The 20,248-nt window shown below is 46.4% G+C and overlaps 1 protein-coding gene across 1 annotated transcript in view; it reads left to right on the top strand.

Annotated features, from left to right (window-relative positions):
- The window catches only part of COL22A1 (collagen type XXII alpha 1 chain), a 112,976-nt gene that overhangs the window by 18,787 nt on the left and 73,941 nt on the right, over nt 1-20,248 (top strand). The window contains exons 3-10 of the mRNA XM_048508469.1: nt 1,063-1,116; nt 9,477-9,530; nt 10,772-10,816; nt 13,260-13,313; nt 14,045-14,098; nt 15,048-15,092; nt 15,192-15,254; nt 17,065-17,118. Coding sequence (XP_048364426.1) covers nt 1,114-1,116; nt 9,477-9,530; nt 10,772-10,816; nt 13,260-13,313; nt 14,045-14,098; nt 15,048-15,092; nt 15,192-15,254; nt 17,065-17,118 — 372 coding nt within the window. The 5' untranslated portion in view covers nt 1,063-1,113. The remainder of the gene's footprint in view (nt 1-1,062; nt 1,117-9,476; nt 9,531-10,771; nt 10,817-13,259; nt 13,314-14,044; nt 14,099-15,047; nt 15,093-15,191; nt 15,255-17,064; nt 17,119-20,248) is intronic.

Raw genomic sequence — 20,248 nt, forward strand, 5'->3', positions numbered from 1 at the left:
GTTCTAGAGCATTGCCAGACATTTTTGAAATACAAATCAAGAGTACATTCAAAGAGCAGACAGGAAGACTATATATAGCAGTATACATTACTTAGAAAGTTCTGTCACTTGTAAAAGAAATTTTGCTACTTTTTCCAAGAGTATGACATCTGTGTAACATGTTATAAACCAAGTTGGACTTGACTTCCACAGTGCCTCCCCTTGAAAGGATTTTGCTACTTCTAGTCCAGGGGTAGGAACCTGTGGCTCGAGAGCCACATGCAGCTCTTCTGCCCTTGCACTGCGGCTCCATGAGCCGAGCTGCTGGCCCCATCCTTGCCCGCCCTGCAGGCAGCAGGGCGGGCGCACCAACTGCCCGCAGCCGGCTGGGCCGCGCTGCGGGCTTCCCCTCTAGCCTGCCCCATTGGAGCAAGGTGGGTGCTTTCCCGGTGGCCAGCGAGGCCGAGCCGCTGGCCCCATCCATGCGCTTCTCAGAATGAGCGGAGTAAAAGGTTAAAAACCCCTATATATACAGTGTTATCTTTATTTTAAATGTCAAAAATTATCTGCAGCTCCAAGTGTTTTCTTTTCCCATGGAAAACGGGTCCAAATGGCTCTTTGAGTGTTAAAGGTTCCCTACCCCTGTTCTAGTCCATTAAAAATGAAGCATCCCGAACTTTTATTGTGGCTATCCAGGGAAAATGTATAATACCAGTGCTAATTAGCTGTTCGTTTACAAGTCAGATTCAAAATGTTGGTTCTACAAACCCTGGACCTCCAATCTAATGAAAGTTTTTATGCTACGGATGCCATTCATGTCAGAGATATGACAAAAGCTTTTACCAAGAATAAAACCTTGGACTTCAAAGGGCCACTGATCTCCAACATTTTCCCGCTGCTTCAAACCAAAATTGCTTACCCTCTGAATCTCTCTACAGCTTTTGTAGCAGTGACCATACTGTTGCGGCATTTGTCCAAGAGTTGCCCAGACTGTTAGTGTAGACCATGTAGATGTGTCCATAGCTTTGAACCTGTGTCTTCTTTCGGTACTGGAAGTTTCTGATACTTTGTTTTGATGTTTAGGGTAAGAAGGGCGAACCTGGTTTCCCGGGAACTGATGGACTTCCTGGACTTATGGTGAGTAACATGTATAACTTTCCCATACTTCGATGGACCTGCACATCATGTTTAATGACAGGAAGTAATTTCTTCCCAATTGGAGGTCCAGTGACGTGGGGTTTTGTACTGTTCTCTTTTTTGTTTTCATTCCGAAGTGTTAACATCCTGCTTATACCAATCCAATCCAATCCAAAAACCTTTACTAGGCATAAACCAGAAGTACCATACATTCCAAGTACAAAAACAAGATCATTGTTATATATCATGTAGAACATGGATTAAAAATGTAGCAACTGCTTCAGAAATTTCTACATTAGGGCTGTTCAATAGCTTAGACATTTTTAGTTTGTCTGAGAGACCAGGTGATCGGGAGCAACAGCCGCAGAAGGCCATTGCGTTAACAGACCAGGTGATCGGGAGCAACAGCCGCAGAAGGCCATTGCGTTCACATCCTACATGTGAGCTCCCAAAGGCACCTGGTGGGCCACTGCGAGTAGCAGAGAGCTGGACTAGATGGACTTTGGTCTGATCCAGCTGGCTTGTTCTTATGTTCTTATGTTCTTATGAGAGAAACATACATTCTAGAGCAGTGGTGGCGAACCTTTGGCACTCCAGATGTTATGGACTACAATTCCCATCAGCCCCTGCCAGCATGGCCAAAGGTTCGCCACCACTGTTCTAGAGGTAGTAAAGCTCCCAGATGGGTTCTAATATCATGATACCTCGAACAGTAAAGCAGGATATGAGGGATTGAGTCCATAGCGTCGGGACAGTACCGACAACAACGCTCACTTTGTGGGATGTTAAGGAAACGACCTTGAAGATAGACAGAGGGGAATGAGTTGCACCTTGCTCTGGTCATGACCCATCTGCACTTATAATTAACAAGCTGTTCTAAGTATACAGCTTATATGATTCCTCTGTTTGTGCTGTAAAAATGGAATCCAAAATACGATTTGTGTCCTATGACCTGTTTCTAGGGGCAGAATGCTTATCCATTAGTGGGTATATGTTTTTCCATCAATCCTGCCCTGCCACAGGGTACTCTGCCCCTGTCCCATTCTGTTCTTGACGTCCTCCTGAATCCCATCAACAAATTCCAGAGGGTTCAGTAACCTACAATGGAAAAACAATATTCCACAAACTGTGCTCCTCTCCTAGATCTTGTTGATTACAAATTGCCTTCTTTTGTCATGTGGCTCCCTGGTGTGTGTGTGTGTGTGTGTGTGTGTGTGTGTGTGTGTGTGTGTGGTTCAGTGGCAGAACACACACTTGGGCCGCTTCCGCACGGCCATGATGGGGGTTGGGTTGGCATACATGACGCCGACCCAACCCCCCCCGGGACCATTCGCACGAACGGTCCTGGTTGCAGTGGGGAAGACAGCGCCGCGTTCGCACAGCAGCGGCTGGAAGCCGCCGTTTTCCAAAAACCTTGCTGGGGAAGCAAGGTGGGAAAACGGCGGCTTCGCGCTGCTTGGGAGGAGCGAGGGCGGCGCATCTGCGCAGCAGCTGTGCCCCCCCATGCGAACAGCTCCCTGGGGACTGCGTTTTTGCACTCCCCTGGGCGCTGTATTAGGCCTGTACGGAAAGTGCCTTTGCATACCAGAAGTCTTTATTAAAGGAATATCATGTAAGAGGCGCTGGCAAGAGTCTTTTCTTTGTCAAGATCTTGGAGAAGAAGAATTGCCACCCATTTGCACCTGATTCAAGATGACTCCATTCACAGGGTGTCCAGGCAAGAGATGAACCGAGGTGGTTTGCCACTGCCATTGTCTCAGTCTTCCTGGGTGGTCTCCCAGCCAAATATTTCTTGTTTCGTAGGGCACTAAAGCATTATTCATGGTGAACTTTTTTCATTCTTTAAGCTAGAAATTCATTCCCAAAGGCCTACCTTTAAATACAGGATCCAAAAAAATGTCATTTCTGGTGCACCCAACTTCTCAGAAGTGAGTTGATTTTTCTGCGAACTTGATGAAAAAAAGATGCTGATAAAAGCGTTTTCAGCAGGGTTTTTTTCCTTTACTTTTTTTTCTCTTGGCATTGAAGCGGCTTCCTAGCTTGCAAATTTGATGTTAATCCAACCCAAATACAGTCAGGGGATTGCTAATTGATTCGTCCTTAGCCCTTTCTGCTCCTGTTCAGGCATAAAACACCAACTATCCATCCACCCCCACGCTTACTCAGCAACGGCATAATTTTTTTGCTTGAGGAAGATTGCCAGTTTCTAGAAAAAAATACTTCTAAAAGCCCTTGCAGCTAGGTTGTAAGAAAAATACAGCAAAACCTTGGGTGAGCCTTCAAGTGACATTCCCTTAGAGAATGCAGTTTGCTAGCAAGTAGGGATGACTTTGGATTTATTTTCTTGCTGTTTATGGAGAAGTCGATTTATGGCTACCAATCTTGATCCTCTTTGATATGGCCCTTTCCGCACGGGGGACCGTCCGTGGCTGGGACGATGGCGCCTCTTCCCCGTCCTTCCCCACTCACCTCGCCGGCGACACCCTGCTGGCCTCCGTAGACCTGCCCACGCTGCCCTCCGACCTCCAGGGGTTGGAGGACAGCGAGGGAGGGCCTTTGGAGGCCAGCAGGGCGACGCCAGCGAGGAGGTGAGTGGGGAAGGATGGGGACAACAGCGCATTCCTGGCGGTGCCATTCGCACCACGCCGCCGGGAATGCGCTGTATTCCAAAAATCTCCCTCCAGGAGGGAGGTTTTTGGAGGTGGCCTGAGGCTGCCCTGGGAGAGGGGGAAGGGAGCCAGGTCGGAGCTGCCATGTTTCGGCAGCGCCGCCTGTGCGAACGGCTCCCTGGGGACGGCGTTTTTGCTGTCCCCAGGGTGTCGTTATTGGCCCGTGCGGAAAGGGCCTATGAGATTGCAAATGCCTTAACAGTCCAGGTGCTCGGGAGCAACAGCCGCAGAAGGCCATTGCTTTCACATCCTGCCTGTGAGCTCCCGAAGGCACCTGGTGGGCCACTGCGAGTAGCAGAGAGCTGGACTAGATGGACTCTGGTCTGATCCAGCTGGCTTGTTCTTATGTTCTTATTTTCTCCACCATTTTGATCCCCAGATCAGTTTTTTATTTCATTTCTCCCCCATGCAAATCAAACCCGAGCCTTCACTTTTAATTTTGTCTGTGTTTACTTTTTTCACACTGGATTCCCTCAGTAAAATCCATATATTTTAATGTTATTGATGCATTGATATTTAAGCAGAAAATATTCTGCTTTGTTTTATTGGTGCTTTTGAGCTGAATGTGTGTGTTTATATTTTTAGCGCTGTTTAACTATACACCGTCTCAGATGCTGTTAGAGTGATGGGGATAGATACATGTTTTCAATCATTCATTTTGAATGAATTGCTTTATCATGATTGATAAAGTATGTAGATATAGGGTATTTTATTGTAGGCCTGATTTTTGTGGTGTGGTGTGATTTTGTTGGGTTTTATTGTATCCCACTGGGTTTCATTGTTATTGTTTCATTGTTTATCATGTTATTGTTGTTTATATATGGTATTGGAGCAGCAGTGCCGTAGGAGGTTAAGAGCTCGTGTATCTAATCTGGAGGAACCGGGTTTGATTCCCAGCTCTGCCACCTGAACTGTGGAGGCTTATCTGGGGAATTCAGATTAGCCTGTACACTCCCACACACGCCAGCTGGGTGACCTTGGGCTAGTCACAGCTTCTTGGAGCTCTCTCAGCCCCACCCACCTCACAGGGTGTTTGTGGTGAGGGGGGAAGGGCAAGGAGATTGTCAGCCCCTTTGAGTCTCCTGCAGGAGAGAAAGGGGGGATATAAATCCAAACTCCTCCTCCTCCTCTTCTTCTTCTTCTTCTTCTTCTTCTTCTTCTTCTTCTTCTTCTTCTTCTTCTTCTTCTTCTTCTTCTTCTTCTTCTTCTATTGTATTAAACATATTTAGAGTTTTCTAAGTTAAAGGGTCTTTTGACTGTTGCCCATCAGGAGTTAGTTGTTTGCCCCTCTGTGAGAAAATAAATGAAAAAGGGGAAACAGATCTTGTTTGTGTTTTCTGAAATATGCTGCTTCGACTCAGCACTGCAAAATAGCAGAAGGAAAATTAAGTCTTGTCATTATGAAGCCAGAAATCCCAGTTCAGTTACAAATGCAAACAAATAGTTCCTTGCTTTCCTGCAGGAAACTCACCTTTCTCTCCGGAGGAGTCAGTTCTGCATCTGTAATAGCCTCTGACCAATTTGGAGCAATTCAGCTTGTTTTGTTTCATAGAGAAAGTGATTTATTTTCTAAAATAACGTTGGCCCGTGTGCCTGAACCGGCCTCGTTTATTAATAAATAACCTGGGATTTGGCTCATTCAGGGTATTATAAAGCAAGCACTTAGGTTGATTAAAAAGACCGGCCCGTCAGCTGCAGTGGGCCGTCTTTCTGGAATGACCAAGAATTTAGCATTTTGTTGTAATTTCCCGACTATTATATCTGTGTTCAAAGCCAGCGCTTTTCTATAGTTTTCCATTAACAGAAGTGTTCCAGCCCTTCAAAACCTAATTCGGTTACCTTTCTTCTGTGTCCCCAGTGAGATAAAAGGTATTAGCATGTGTCCTGGTGGATTTCCAGTTTACATATCACAGGAAGCTTAGAGGAGATTACAGTGGGAGGCAGCGAGCTTTTAACAAAGGTGGGGCTGACCACATAGGGCGATCCAGGTACCGGCTGCAATGATAACCAAGTATTTTATAAAGGGCCAAGTTAATGAGCTGTGGATTCCCTGGTGCTCAAAATAGCTGATCAAAAGTGCCTTCTTTTTCCCCCTTGTATATCTTTTTTTGTTCATTCTTGTCTTCTTCTATGACCCTGCTTCATGTGTCACCACCATCTAAGGCTAGCCACCCAAGAAACACCTACCTCACAGGGTGTTTGTTGTGAGGAGGGAAGGGCAAGGAGATTGTAAGCTCCTTTGAGTCTCCTGCAGGAGAGAAAGGGGGGATATAAATCCAAACTCTTCTTCTTCTTCTTCTGCTTTGTTTCTCTTATGTTAGTCAAAATTTGGTGACAGTCTGTATGCAGTCATTGTTCTCAGTATAAATAGTCCACTCGTCCCATATATTTTTTTTATTGCAGATTTTCACCTTTGCTTTTCTGTCCAATTTCTGATAACCTAGTACCATCTACTGGCAGGATACTAGTATCTGGAATTGCGATAGCTGTGTTGATAACCTTTACACTTCATACTTCTCTGACCATGTCTCTCACTTTATCCCATTGGCTAATTGCACTCCATTCATTCATTCATTCATTCATTCATTCATTCATTCATTCATTCATTCATTCATTCATTCATTCATTCATTCATTCATTCATTCATTCATTCATTCATTCATTCATCTATCTGGTGACCATCCCAACCCACTGATCTCTCTGGATATACGAATGAGGTCCTTCTCTGTCTTAGGACCCAATTTTAGGGTTGGCTTGCTAGGATGGGTCAGGAGCAGTGGCGTAACTAAGGAGGAGTTTGGGGGGGGGGTTGGAGCCCCAGGCACCACTTTGGCAGGTCACATGGGGGTGCAGAAAGAGTCCAGCAAGGGATCCCGGGATTTTTGATGAAGGAGGCTGACTCCAAAGATCCCTGCCCCAGCTGCACATCTTGAGGCTTAAACAGACCAGCATGTCTGAGTGACATTCTTCGTGATGCTGTTGGAGGATTTTGTTTGTTTGTTTGTTTATGTCATTTGGAGCTACCCTTTCTCACAAGTACTTAAGACAGATTATAAATAGTGAGTCAGGGCAATCAACAATCTAAAAGATGCGTGTCACATGTTTGGTGGATGCAATTTCACTTCTTGCCCCAGGAACCATTTTCTATAGGTACACCCCTGGTCAGGAGGGCTGCTTACAGTCTGCTTTTCTGGACAGTATGTAAAAGTACTTTTAATGCAAAGAGGGTTTTTTTTAAAAAAAAATCAAGTGTGTAATTAGTACTGAAGTACTGAGAAGTTATTGCTGGGGGAGACTCAGTTGGATTTTTTTGGGTCTACTTGTTTTAATTCTGCTTATTTTACCTTGTTATTGCAATTCGGTGCTGAATCCCTTGAGGTTTAGGAGAAAGGCAGGCTATCAGTGTTCTTATAAATGAATAAACATGAAAGGCAGAATAGCCACGACGTTGTCCTCAGGAAGTCTAGAAAATTTTGTTTTTGTGTTTATGCCAAGGCAGGGTCCATGCCCGATTTTATAGTTCCTTTTTAAACCTTTTACTCCCCATGGGGGGTCACATCTTCCAGTGAAATCTTAAGAGTTACTCCAGTCTAAGTCCATTCATTTTGGTGGGTTTAGACCAGTGGTGGCGAACCTTTTGGCACTCCAGATGTTATGGACTACAATTCCCATCATCCCCTGCCAGCCTGGCCAATTGGCCAGGCTGGCAGGGGATGATGGGAATTGTAGTCCATAACATCTGGAGTTCCAAAAGGTTCGCCACCACAGGTTTAGATTGTAATTCTGCATAGAATTGCACTGTCAGGCATGCCTGATTTCATTCCATGCAGGGGAGAAAAATGCTTTTATCACGTTGGAACTTAAGCTGCTGTTCAGCTAGTGCTAGGAAAAGTTTGCAGTTCTCCAGTGGAGTGACACTGTCCCATGACAGCAGTCCACATCACTTCCAAGAGTTCCCCAATCTTCAGAAGTAGCTTTTCTGGGTTGGCACAGAAGCCCAAACCTGGATAGCCCAGGCTAAGAAGCTAAGCAGGGTCAGTCCTAGTTAGTACTTGGATGGGAGACCTCCAAGAAATACCAGAGTTGTGATGTGGAGGCAGGCAGTGGCAAACTATCTCTGAACATGGTGTAGTGGTTAGCAACAGGTGGATTCTAATCTGGAGAAGTGGGTTTCATTCCCCACTCCTCCATCTGAGTGTCGGAGGCTTATCTGGTGAGCCAAATGTGTTTCTGCACTCCTACATTCTTCCTGGGTGCCTTGGGCTAGTCTTTGGAACTCTCTCAGGTTGATTCTGCACTTGCGTTATCGACCTAAGTTTGAGCTGCATTCGACCTAAGTGCTCCACACAACCACTGGGATCGACATGGTTTTGTACCAGCTTCGCCCCGTGTAATGGTCAAATATCCGACTCCAGTTGGGAACTACTACTTTTTCAGGGAACCACACTCGAACTCAGCTCGATTCCAGTAAAGTGCGGAATCTCTGGTGCCAGGAGTCCCCCATTCAGCCAATCACAGCTGAGTGTTTTGGGCATGCGTACAGCTGGCCAATCAAAAAACGGCACCTTCGTCCTTCCATTCCTGTGGCAGTTTTTTTAATAACGTGTGTGGGGATAGATGGAACATGGCCGTAGAACAGTAGCCAATCGAACCCGAGCTGGCCGAGGAGTGCACAATAGGACATTCCGCCCTCCGAGCTGGGATCAAGCTAGCTGCAGTGTGGAACAACAATGGCTTCAATCTAGGTTAGTACTCTTCTCAGGGAACTGGGTTGAACCTATTTTACTCATGTGTGGAATCGCCCTCAGTCCCACCTACCTGATAAGGTGTCTGTCATGGGGAGAGGAAGGGAAAGGAGCTTGTAAGCCACCTTGAGTCGCGTGGGGTCTCCATAAGTCAGCTGTGACTTGATGGCAAAAAAAAATCTTCAGACAAATATTAGAGAATGAGCATGTACAAGTAGAAATTCTCATCTGAGTTACTACAGATCAATGTGATACCATTCACAAAGATCTGGTAACATTCACCAGTAATACAGATGTGAGAGCCAGCGTGGTGTTGTGGTTAAAAGTGGAGAACTTTAATCTGGAGGACCGTGTTTGATTCCCCGCTACCTCACAAGAAACCTGCTGGGTGATCTTGGGCCAGTCACAGTTCTTTTAGAACTCTCTCAGCCACAAGGAGGAAGACAATGGCAAACCACCTCCAGATGTCTCTTGCCTTGAAAACCCTACAGCACAGATTGTCCAAACTTGGTGGGGCTGCTGCCCTTCCAGACTAAGCATTGACCATCATCCCCTGCCAGCATGATGCTGGCAGGGGATGATGGGAACTGTAGTCCATAACATCTGGAGGGCCACGAGTTTGACACCTATGCCCTTCAGGGTTACCATAAGTCAGCTGTATACAAGACGGCACAGGAGGCTGTGGAAGATGCAAAGCAATAATATCTATTACATGAACACAGACCTGCTAGCGGTTCCTGGGATTCGATTCCAGAATTCTGACTCTTTCTTTATAAAAGACAACAACGAGCTAGTGAAGAAAGTCAGCAGTTAACCCTTTTCCCACTATAGCGATGGGAAAAACTGGACGTGTTGCTCGTCTTTCCCAAATCGTAGCTATTGAAGAGGGGTCAATACATTCTAGCCATTAAAGAAGAAGGCTCACTTTTTATGCATCTGTTCGCAGGGGCAGAGCGGACTACCTGGAGTCGCTGGCCCTCCTGGCCCCACTGGGCCCCCGGTAAGAACTTTATGTTGTTTTGCAATATCTTGGTGCTCACAAATCTGGAAGGTACACAAGCTTTCTCTCTGCACTAGAGGCAGAGGTGGGATCCAGCAGGTTCTCATAGGTTCCTGAGAGTAGGTTACTCATTATTTGTGTGTGCCGAGAGGGGGTTGCTAATTGGTGATTTTGCCATGTGATTTTTGCCTTAGTTACGCCCCTCCTCTCAGCAGTAGCGCGCAGAACTTGAAGCAGTCTAGTAGGAGGTTCACCGGCATGCGTGGCAGCCTGCGCCTGTGTGCATTCGTTTCCCGCCCAAGGACCGGTGCAGTGGCTGCGTCCTTGCCACAGCCCCGCCCAGGAATGCCACACCCCTGGAATGCCCGGCCATGCCCCCGTCGTGCCCCGCCCAGCTCCATTGGCGCTACGCCACAGTTTGAATCCCACCACCATGGGAACCTGTTACTAAAATTTTTGGATCCCCCCACTGACTAGAGGTGAAAAGGTGGTCCAAGGCAGAAAAATGGTGGTGGCATTAAAGACACTGGTGGTCAATCTGGTCACCTGGGAGGATGCAAGGGAAACTCTGCGGGCTCATTACAGAGCAGCTTGATGCGTTCCTGTGATGTGTGTTGAGTTTCTGTTTGCGCTGGAGCCATGCAGGGAAGCAAGAGAGGGTTTAACCCTTCGGCCACTTTTTTGCTAGTTGTTTTTGTTAGTTGAAACCAGGGGTTGATGTCAGCATTTAAAAGGGAGGGTCCTTGCTTTAAGAGAATATGTATTTTTCTCCTTTAAAATGCTAGTGAGTAGAGCAAGGGAGCTGGTTCCAAATAGCAAAAAGGAATAGAAGCTGAAAGGTTAAATGCTATCACCTTTCCTTTCATGGCCCCAAGGCAAACTGAGGCTGCAGAAACCCACAAGTTTTGTTTTATGGTGAGAGAGGTGGACCGAGATTTATGATCTTTACTACATATGTTTGAGCCCCAAGACCACCTACTGAGTTCGCCACTTCGGTTATTTCAAATGGCACCTTCTCTGTTCGCAATCCGTGTTGTGTTCACTGTATTTTGTATGGAGTGCAGTTGGAATGCTTTCCTTTGACCTGCAATTTCTCTGGGGTGTGGTTTCCGGGCTGTATGGCCGTGTTCTAGCAGCATTCTCTCGGAGCCCGGAAACCACACAGCACCCCAGTGATTCCGGCCGTGAAAGCCTTCGACAATACATTATAATTTCTCTGTTTGCTTCCCCCCCCCCCCCAGGGGTTACCTGGCGAAGTGGGCAGAATTGGCCAGCCTGGACCACCAGTAAGTGCATCAAGGAATGATTTCCCCCCGCAAGATAATTTAATGCTGCAATCCAAAGGGTGGGGGCGGGAGGGGCTGAAGCCTCATTGGATGTGGTGGGACGACGACATCAGCCTCAATTCCACCAGTCCCATGCAAAGATTCAAAGATGGCAACATAGGGACAGTTAGGTCTGCACAGGGGGGCTGAGCGACTCTGTGGCCCTGGAACCCAGAAGTTGCTCCCACATTGTCACTTCTGCACCATATGGTATAAGTCATATGCTTCTATGGGATTTCCCAAGAGAGAAAGGCATTTCTCCTTCTCCGCTGGCACCTCTTTGGAAGCAGCGCCTTGGTGGCATCCCTGGCTTCCCCCCAACCGCCCCCCTCTTGGATTGGTCTGCTTATATCTGAGCATGTTTGTCTTAGGTGTGGGGCTATTACCTGAACCAAGAAACCCCAATCAATTGGAATTCGGAAAATGACATTCTGTGTGAATGACTTGCAGACAGTTTGTCTAATAAGGACAATAGAAACAGGGGAATCAACCAGCCACACAACTGAGGAATAATTGTGGGTAACGGATAAACTCAAAAATGATAGAACCTGAGGAGCAGCAGTGGCGTAGGAGGTTAAGAGCTCGTGTATCTAATCTGGAGGAACCGGGTTTGATTCCCAGCTCTGCCACCTGAGCTGTGGAAGCTTATCTGGGGAATTCAGATTAGCCTGTACACTCCCACACATGCCAGCTGGGTGACCTTGGGCTAGTCACAGCTTCTCGGAGCTCTCTCAGCCCCACCTACCTCCCAGGGTGTTTGTTGTGAGGGGGGAAGGGCAAGAAGATTGTAAGCCCCTTTGAGTCTCCTGCAGGAGAGAAAGGGGGGATATAAATCCAAACTCTTCTTCTTCATCATCATCTGCTAGAATTAAATCTCCTAATCACCACTGGTGAGTCTAGCTCTTGTGTGTGAATCCTTAATAGTAGTGTCATTCTCTTGGTCTTTTGTTTCATATGAACATTATTGGCAGTCATTAGATGGCCTTCTAAAATTTGCTTGATGTTCATCTCATGCTTTGGGGGGCAAGCAAATGGACCTGCAATTGCTGCACCCTTGGGTGCCTAGCTAGACCTAGGTTCTTTTGCATTCCCTTCTGCATGAGTTTTGCTCCCTCTAGGGGTCTATTCGATATTACATTGGTTTCTGTTCAGAATATCTTCCTACAGATTTAAATGGTTTCCTGAAGAAACAGGAACTTACAAGCGAGGGAAATGACAATGCAGAAAAGCCGTGGAGACTTACATAGGATGATTTCATATCTCATGCATCGTCACAGCTTAGACCAGTGGTGGCGAACCTTTGGCACTCCAGATGTTATGGACTACAATTCCCATCAGCCCCTGCCAGCATGGCCAATTGGCAAGGGCTGATGGGAATTGTAGTCCATAACATCTGGAGTGCCAAAGGTTCGCCACCACAGGCTTAGACCATGAATCCACACATTTCAGCAGGGAGTTGTGGTCCTCTGCTTGTTTTAATTGCCTTTTTAGCATTTCCGGTATGTTTTATGGAGCAACAAAAGCAACATATAGGTCCTTCCACAGGGAGCTGATAACCTAAACTGAGCAGTCTGTGGGGCAGACAATCAGGTGGGGGAATAGGTAGAAGAAGCCAGGTGAAGATCAGTTGCATCTCTGTTACCTTTGGAAGAGGAAGGCATGGAGTTCTTTCCAAACGCCTTTGTGCAATAGATTAGGCAGACTGGGGATTCAAATGCAGCACCACTGACATCTTGTGGTCATTTATGAGATAGCATCATTTGATTTTGTTCTCAGGCAGTGGTTCTCAACCTTCCTAATGCCGCGACCCTTTAACACAGTTCCCCATGTTGTGGTGACCCCCAACCCTAACATTTATCCATTTTACAAATGGAGAACTCTGATGCAGGGAGTCTTAGGCGACCCCTGTGAAAGGGTCGTTCGACCCCCAAAGGGGTCCCGACCCCCAAGTTGAGAACCACTGTTCTAGGGGGAGTCTGGTTCAAAGGTGGATGCTCAGAGAAGTAAATGGTCTTTTTGCTCTTTTTCCAAGCCCTGTTTTTTTAAAATGCGCCTTGATGCTTTTAGTGTTACATCCTCTCCTTTTGTGATTCCCTCCCCTCTCTTTTTGTCCCGGGTATTATTAAGGGAACTTCAAGTGCTCACAGGAGAAAGTCTAAAAATAGTATTTTCAGAGTGTTGAGAAGCTTTGTCGCGCTGTAAAGCATGTATGGAGCGCTAGGGAAAATTGTGCTCATGCTGGAGCGTTCCTCAGCAACGAAGAGGCCAGATCATGCCGGTTTCAAGTGCTCTATGCGAACCCAAAGCCTTTCTTTCAACAGGGACAATTTAAACGATCTCGTACGAAATGGGCCAGTGAACACCTAAGTCCTATAATAGGTTGTTTTTCATCCCTTTTATTTAGGGTCTACCTGGCAAACTTGGCCTGGATGGTCTGCCTGGACTTCCTGGATCGAAAGTAAGGATTGCATCGTTTTTGTGTGAAACAATTTAAGTCATTGAAGTTAACCATAAAAGCACCCGTGAACAAAGAGTGTAGATGCCATTGTGGCAGTTATCACCCCATCAGAATGTTGCATATACCTTTAAGAATGAGGTGGGGTGTATAGTATTGTTGTATCGTATTAGCTTCCGGTATTTGGTACCTGAAGTTCAGCTTTTCTAGACCTTGTGATACGGGAAGGAGAAAACCCAAGAGTATATGGAGACTTTAACAGAGGCGTAGCTTCAAGGGGACAGGAGGGGGGCACATGACACGCTGAGCGTGCGCCCCTGTGGGGGTGTGGCGAGGGTGTGGCGAGGGCGTGGCATTCTGGTGTGGGACAGGGGTGTTTTGGGGCAGGGTAAGGGATGCACCAGTACACCGAGCACTTTTTCCCCTTGCTACACCTCTGGACTTTAGGCTCCAGGCTTAGAATTTGAGGAAGGTTTCAATATGACTTCCAGGGATTTCTGAAGCCCACCTGACAACCTAAAAGTCTCCCAAATGTAATACAACAGTATAAAACAATGAGCAAACTGAGCATAAGAAATAACATACGGGAAATTATCTCAGCAAATGTGTTCTCCTCAGTGCTTTGTTGTATGCAGTTTTGTTTTGGGTTAATAACATTATCGTCTTAAAGCAATAGAAGACTTTTTAATCATATGATTTGTGTTTTTGCTCACCATTGCTTATGTCCCCTGCAGGGAGAAAGAGGAGAGAGAGGAGAGGACGGTTTCCCTGGGAAAATGGGTACGAAGGTAAAAAGCTGATTTTTTAATGGCTAATATCTGTCTGTAATCATCTCCATGGACCTTTCCACACAAATCCTCTAAAACGTTTCTAAAATGTTTTCAGTCCCCCCCCCCCCTTTAAGAGTGGTGGACTCTAATGTGGAGAACTGGGTTTGATTCCCCATTCCTACACATGAGCGGCAGACTCTTATCTGGTGAACTGTATTTCCCCACTCCTCCACATGAAGCCTGCTGGGTGACCATGGGCTAGTCACAGTCCTCTTAGGACTCTCTCAGCCCCACCTACCTCACAAGGTGTCTGTTGTGGGGAGAGGAAGGGAAGGAGTTTTTAAGCCATTTTGAGAAAAGTGGGGTATATATCCAAAATTATTATCTTCTTCTTCTCTTTCTCCTTCTCCTTCTCCTTCTCCTTCTCCTTCTCCTTCTCCTTCTCCTTCTCCTTCTCCTTCTCCTTCTCCTTCTTCCTCTTCTTCTTCTCTTCTTCTTCTTCTTCTTCCTCCTCCTCCTCCTCCTCCTCCTCCTCTTCTTCTTCTTCTTCTTCTTCTTCTTCTCTTTCTCCTCCTCCTCCTCCTCCTCCTCCTCCTCCTCCTCCTTCTTCTTCTTCTTCTTCCTCTTCCTCTTCTTCCTCTTCCTCTTCTTCTTCTTTTTCTTCTTCTTCTTCTTCCTCTCCTTCTCCTTCTCCTTCTCCTTCTCCTTCTCCTTCTCCTTCTTCCTCTTCTTCTTCTCTTCTTCTTCTTCTTCCTCCTCCTCCTCCTCCTCCTCCTCCTCCTCTTCTTCTTCTTCTTCTTCTTCTTCTCTTTCTCCTCCTCCTCCTCCTCCTCCTCCTCCTCCTCCTCCTCCTCCTCCTCCTCCTCCTCCTCCTTCTTCTTCTTCTTCTTCTTCCTCTTCCTCTTCTTCCTCCTCCTCTTCTTCTTCCTCTTTTTCCTCTTTTTCTTCTTCCTCTTCTTTTTTCCAGGGTGAAACAGGAGATCGTGGACTACCTGGCAGAGTTGGAGATAGGGTGAGTCAGTGAAACAGCCTGTATGAAATTAGGGGATGCTTGTTATTTTTTTTAAAACACAGTCTCATGTGTTCTGACCTGGTTCTACTTTGTTTTTAGGGTGAAGCTGGCCTTCCAGGTCCAACTGGCTTACCAGGACTGAGAGGAGAAAAGGGAGATCAGGTGTGTAATTTGGGGCATTTCCTGGTTCGGCCTTGATCTTGGAAGAAGGGAAGGATGTGATCTAAGATGATCTGGGGAGCACTGGCTTTCCCCTTGGCAACTGGTTCTTCCTAGTTGCTACCAAGTCTCAGGCCTTTGATTGGAGTAATGGTGCTGCCACAGAACATACAGAACTGCTAAATGCCATGACAGATCTTTGGTTAGGGTTGTCATATGCCCGCTGGGGATGGGAGATGCCCCACCCTAGCAGACCATGTCTATCAGCACTATGGCAAGAGAAAAATTGTTGTCAGTGGCACTGTGACTTCACTTCCAGGAAAAAAACCCAGAAGTTTCCTCTGTCCTTTCTAGGAATTGCTGAAAACTCTTTGGTTTACCATAGAGATTCTGCCGATGCTTAGAGATGTTTGATATGCTTCTGTTTTTTTCCATGAAGTGATGTCACACAATTGCTAATGGTCACAGCTGCAATGTTTCTGCGCTACTTGTCTCCATTTGGTTACCACTGGGGACTAGGCTTGTGACCCACTCCTACCTGTGCATGTAGCTCCAGCGTTTGTCGAAAATTTCTCCTAGCAAGACAGAGGATGTGAGCAACCAAAATGAGTAAAAGTCCGGAATCCATGCCCTCAAGAGAGGCAATTTAGGGAGCTGGGGATGTCACAGTAGTCTGGAGGCTGAATGTTAAGGGGGGGAGCGCGATAGCCAATGGTGTTTAAATAATATTGAAGGGATGTCATGTTAAGGAGGGAGCAAGCTTGGCTCTCTGGGCTGGGAATCTCAGAGGACTTCCAGGACACGAAGTAATGGATTCAAGGTGCAGGAAAAGAGATTCCGCCTAAACATTAGGAAGAACTTTCTGATTGTCAGACTGATCGACAGTGGAATTCACTGCCTCAGAGACTGGTGGAGTCTCCTTCTTTGGAGGTTTTTACACAGAGGCTGGATGATCATATGTCAGGAGTGCTTTGATTGTGTGTTCCTGCATGGCAGGGGTTTGGACTAGATGGCCCTTGGGATCTCTCCCAACTCTATGGCCCTTTCCGCACAGGCACTGAGGGGGGGGGGTGCCTCAGCATAGTTTATGCCGGCACACCCCCGCGGGACTGTTTGCATGGACGGTCCCGCTGGAAGCGGCGGCACAGCCTTCATGCAACATTGGCTGTCAGCTTCCTGGACGCCTCCTTACACTCCGCCGTCACCTTTCTTTCAGGCCGTTGTGGAGGCCAGGGGACATGCCCCCCCTTGCCAGAGCAACGACGCTGGAGAATGAGGCCAGGGGGGCGTGTCTCCTGACCTGCACAACATGACAGAAGGCAACCGGAGATAAGGAGCATTTGGGAGGGCTGGGAGAGAAACGCTGGCTTCCACCTGATGCTGTTCACATGGCACCAAATAAAAGCCGGACAAGCTTCTGTGCCAAAATACCTCGGCCTCCCGAAGCTGAGAGTTCAAAAAACACCATTTGGCATGAGGAGCCAGGGGAGCCGCCTTTGGTGGCAGCGATTTGGCAGCGGCGCCTGTGTGAGCAGTCCCTACCAAAACGCTGTTTTACCGGCCCGCCGCCGCTGCTTTTGGCCCGTGCGGAAAGGTTCTATGACTATTCCAGAGTTTCCAGCAGAGATGGGTCTTTCCTAACACCTGATACTTGAAATAGGGATGTCGGGAACTGAACCTTCAACTTCTGCGTGCAAAACAAGAGCTCTGCTTCTAAGCTGGAAACAGCAGCAATAGCGATGCTGTTGTTCATGGACACTGAAAGAGGCAGAACGATATGACCATCCCGTGTGTTTGTGCTGTGTCTTAACAGGGAGACAAGGGAAGGGCTGGGATCCCCGGCTTCAAAGGTGAAAGAGGCGACAAGGTGAGTTTGACAGCCGGCGAAAGAATCCCAGGGCTTCCGAGACACAAAGAAAATGCCAGTGGCGGCCAAGTCCCTGCTCATTTCATGATTTATTTGATTTATTTGATTGATTGATTGATTGATTGATTGATTGATTGATTGATTGAGTGATTGATTGATTGATTGATTGATTGATTGATTGATTGATTGATTGATTGATTGATTGATTGATTGATTGATTGATTGATTGATTGATAAACCGCCCCATTCCCAAGGGGCTCTGGGCGGTGCACAACATCGATATATACACAATTCAATAGAGGTTCACAATAGTGACCACACAACAATCAATATAATAACTAAACTCCATTAGAATCTATTAAAACAGCGGTTAACATAACAATGACAGGCGTCCTATAACCCAGTTCATTAAAATCTCCCCAAAAAGAAGGAGAGGCCAGACTCCTCTCTAGGAGGGTAACACAGATGGAACCAGAGTTAAGATGGTAAATCAGTGCATAAAGCATAATGGGGGGCGCCACTCAGCAACTGTTACCGTGTTTCCCCGAATATAAGACAGTGTCTTATATTAATTTTTGCTCCCAAAGATGCGCTATGTCTTATTTTCAGGGGATGTCTTATTTTTCTGTGTTCTGTTCATCGGGCATGTTTCCAAACAAAAACTTTGCTATGTCTTACTTTCGGGGGATGCCTTATATTTCTCACTTCAGCAAAACCTCTACTATGTCTTATTTTTAGGGGATGTCTTATATTCGGGGAAACAGGGTATCAGTTTAACATCCTGCTTTCTGTAGGCTGACAAGGCCTAAAAGTAAAATTGCCACCATAGTAACCCATGGCTGGGCCATTCTACACTAGTCGTTGAAAAATATTTTGAAAATATTTTTCAATCCCACACCACTGGTTCGCACTCGCCCCCTCAAAATGACCCCTGTCTGCCATTTTCTGCCTCACAACATTTTATTTGGGCTATGTGGAATGAGCTGTTGTTTAACAACCTCTCAGTTATTTACTGACAGTTTACTCACTTTGCTGACATGTATTCACCATTTTGAACTTTTCCAGCAATTAGTTCTTCAGAATACAGATAAATGGTTGGACTGGAAATATGAACAGTTAAGTTGGTTGTTGATTCCAACACACACACACCCCTCCCCAGGAAGAAGTAGGCTGGTTGTCTGCCCATGTGCAGACATTGCTTTTGTTTTCAGGGGGGATATAACACACACACACACACACACCACATTTGTGTAGGTTGTCAAATTTTCTGCAAGCTTTGGAATTTCTCCAAGTTTGCAGAACTGTTTTCCTCCTGTGTGGCTCCAATCTGCAGATTTATCTATCCACATAGAGGGGATATGCTTGGGAAATAGATATATAGATGTTCCCTGTGTAGGCCATTTCCCATCACTGAAGAGCACTTTGAACTTCAGTCAAAACTAGAAGAAAGGGGCCTGCAGAGGTATGTCATCGTGCTGTAATGCATGGTGTAGTGGAGAGCAGGTGGACTCTAATCTGGTAAACCAGGTTTGTTTCCACGCTCCTCCACATGAATCCTGCTGGATGTCCTCCAGCTAGTCAAAATTCTCTCCAAACTCTCCCAGCCCCACCTAGAAGAAGAAGAAGAGTTTGGATTTATATCCCCCCTTTCTCTCCTGCAGGAGACTCAAAGGGGCTGACAATCTCCTTGCCCTTCCCCCCTCACAACAAACACCCTGTGAGGTAGGTGGGGCTGAGAGAGCTCCGAGAAGCTGTGACTAGCCCAAGGCCACCCAGCTGGCATGTGTGGGAGTGCACAGGCTAATCTGAATTTCCCAGACAAGCCTCCACAGCTCAGGCGGCAGAGCTGGGAATCAAACCCAGTTCCTCCAGATTAGATACATGAGCTCTTAACCTCCTACGCCACTGCTCCTATCCTATGAAACTATTCTAATATTTGTAACCAATGGCATTGTTCTTTAATTTAGCTAATGGTAAATATTTTGCCCACTTCAGAGTTAACTATATTAATGGGGGGGGGGGGGGAGGGACCATTCTGATTCTCTTTGTTGAGACTCCTGAGATGATGGTGCAGTAAAATGTCATCTCTCCTCTTTGTTGGCTGCTTCTTATGTGCAAAAATATGCACAGTGCAGTAAGAATCCCATTATGTGTCTGCTTGATGCACTTGTACAGTCTGAGGGAGGAAATGCTCTTTAACCTATTCATAAATGACCTGGAAGTAGGGGTGGGTAGTGTGGTGGCCAAGTTTGCAGATGATACCAAATTATGTAGGGTGGTGAGAACCACAAAGGATTGTGAAGAGCTCCAAGCGGACCTTGATAAATTAGGTGAGTGGGCTCAGAAATGGCAAATGCAGTTCAATGTAGCAAAATGTAAAGTGATGCACATAGGGGCAAAAAATCCAAACTTACACATATCACGCTTTGGCAGGGTCAGTGCTATCAGTCACAGACCAGGAAAGGGATTTAGGCGTCTTAGTTGATAGTTCCATGGGAATGTCCAACTCAATGCATGGCAGCTGTAAAAAGGCAAACTCTATGCTGGGGATCATTAGAAAAGTGCTAAATTGATGAATAAAACTGCAAAGATTGTCATGCCCTTTATATAAAGCAGTAGGTATGACTATTGCACTTGGAGTAATTGTTTCGTGTCCAGTCTCTGGTGCATGCATCTCCAAAAAAAGGATATTGAGGAGGATAGAAAAAAAGTGCAGAGAAGGGCAAATGCAAGGATGGGATTGAGGGACTGGAGCACCTTCCCTATGGGGAGGGAGAGGGGCCTGCAGCAGTTCTGGGACTCTTTAGTTTGGAGAGGAGGCGGCTGAGGGGGGATATGATTGAAGTCTACAAAATTATGCATGGGGTAGAAAATGTTGACAGAGAGAAATTTTTTTCTCTTTCTCACAATACTAGAACCAGGGGGCATCCATTGAAAATGCTGGGGGGAAGAATTAGGACTAATCAAAGGAAACACTTCTTCACGCAACGTGTGATTGGTGTTTGGAATATGCTGCCACAGGAGGTGGTGATGGCCACTAACCTGGATAGCTTTAAAAGGGGCTTGGACAGATTTATGGAGGAGAAGTCGATTTATGGCTACCAATCTTGATCCTCCTTGATCTCAGATT

The sequence above is a fragment of the Sphaerodactylus townsendi genome, linkage group LG09 (assembly GCF_021028975.2).
Source record: "Sphaerodactylus townsendi isolate TG3544 linkage group LG09, MPM_Stown_v2.3, whole genome shotgun sequence".
NCBI lineage: Eukaryota > Metazoa > Chordata > Lepidosauria > Squamata > Sphaerodactylidae > Sphaerodactylus > Sphaerodactylus townsendi.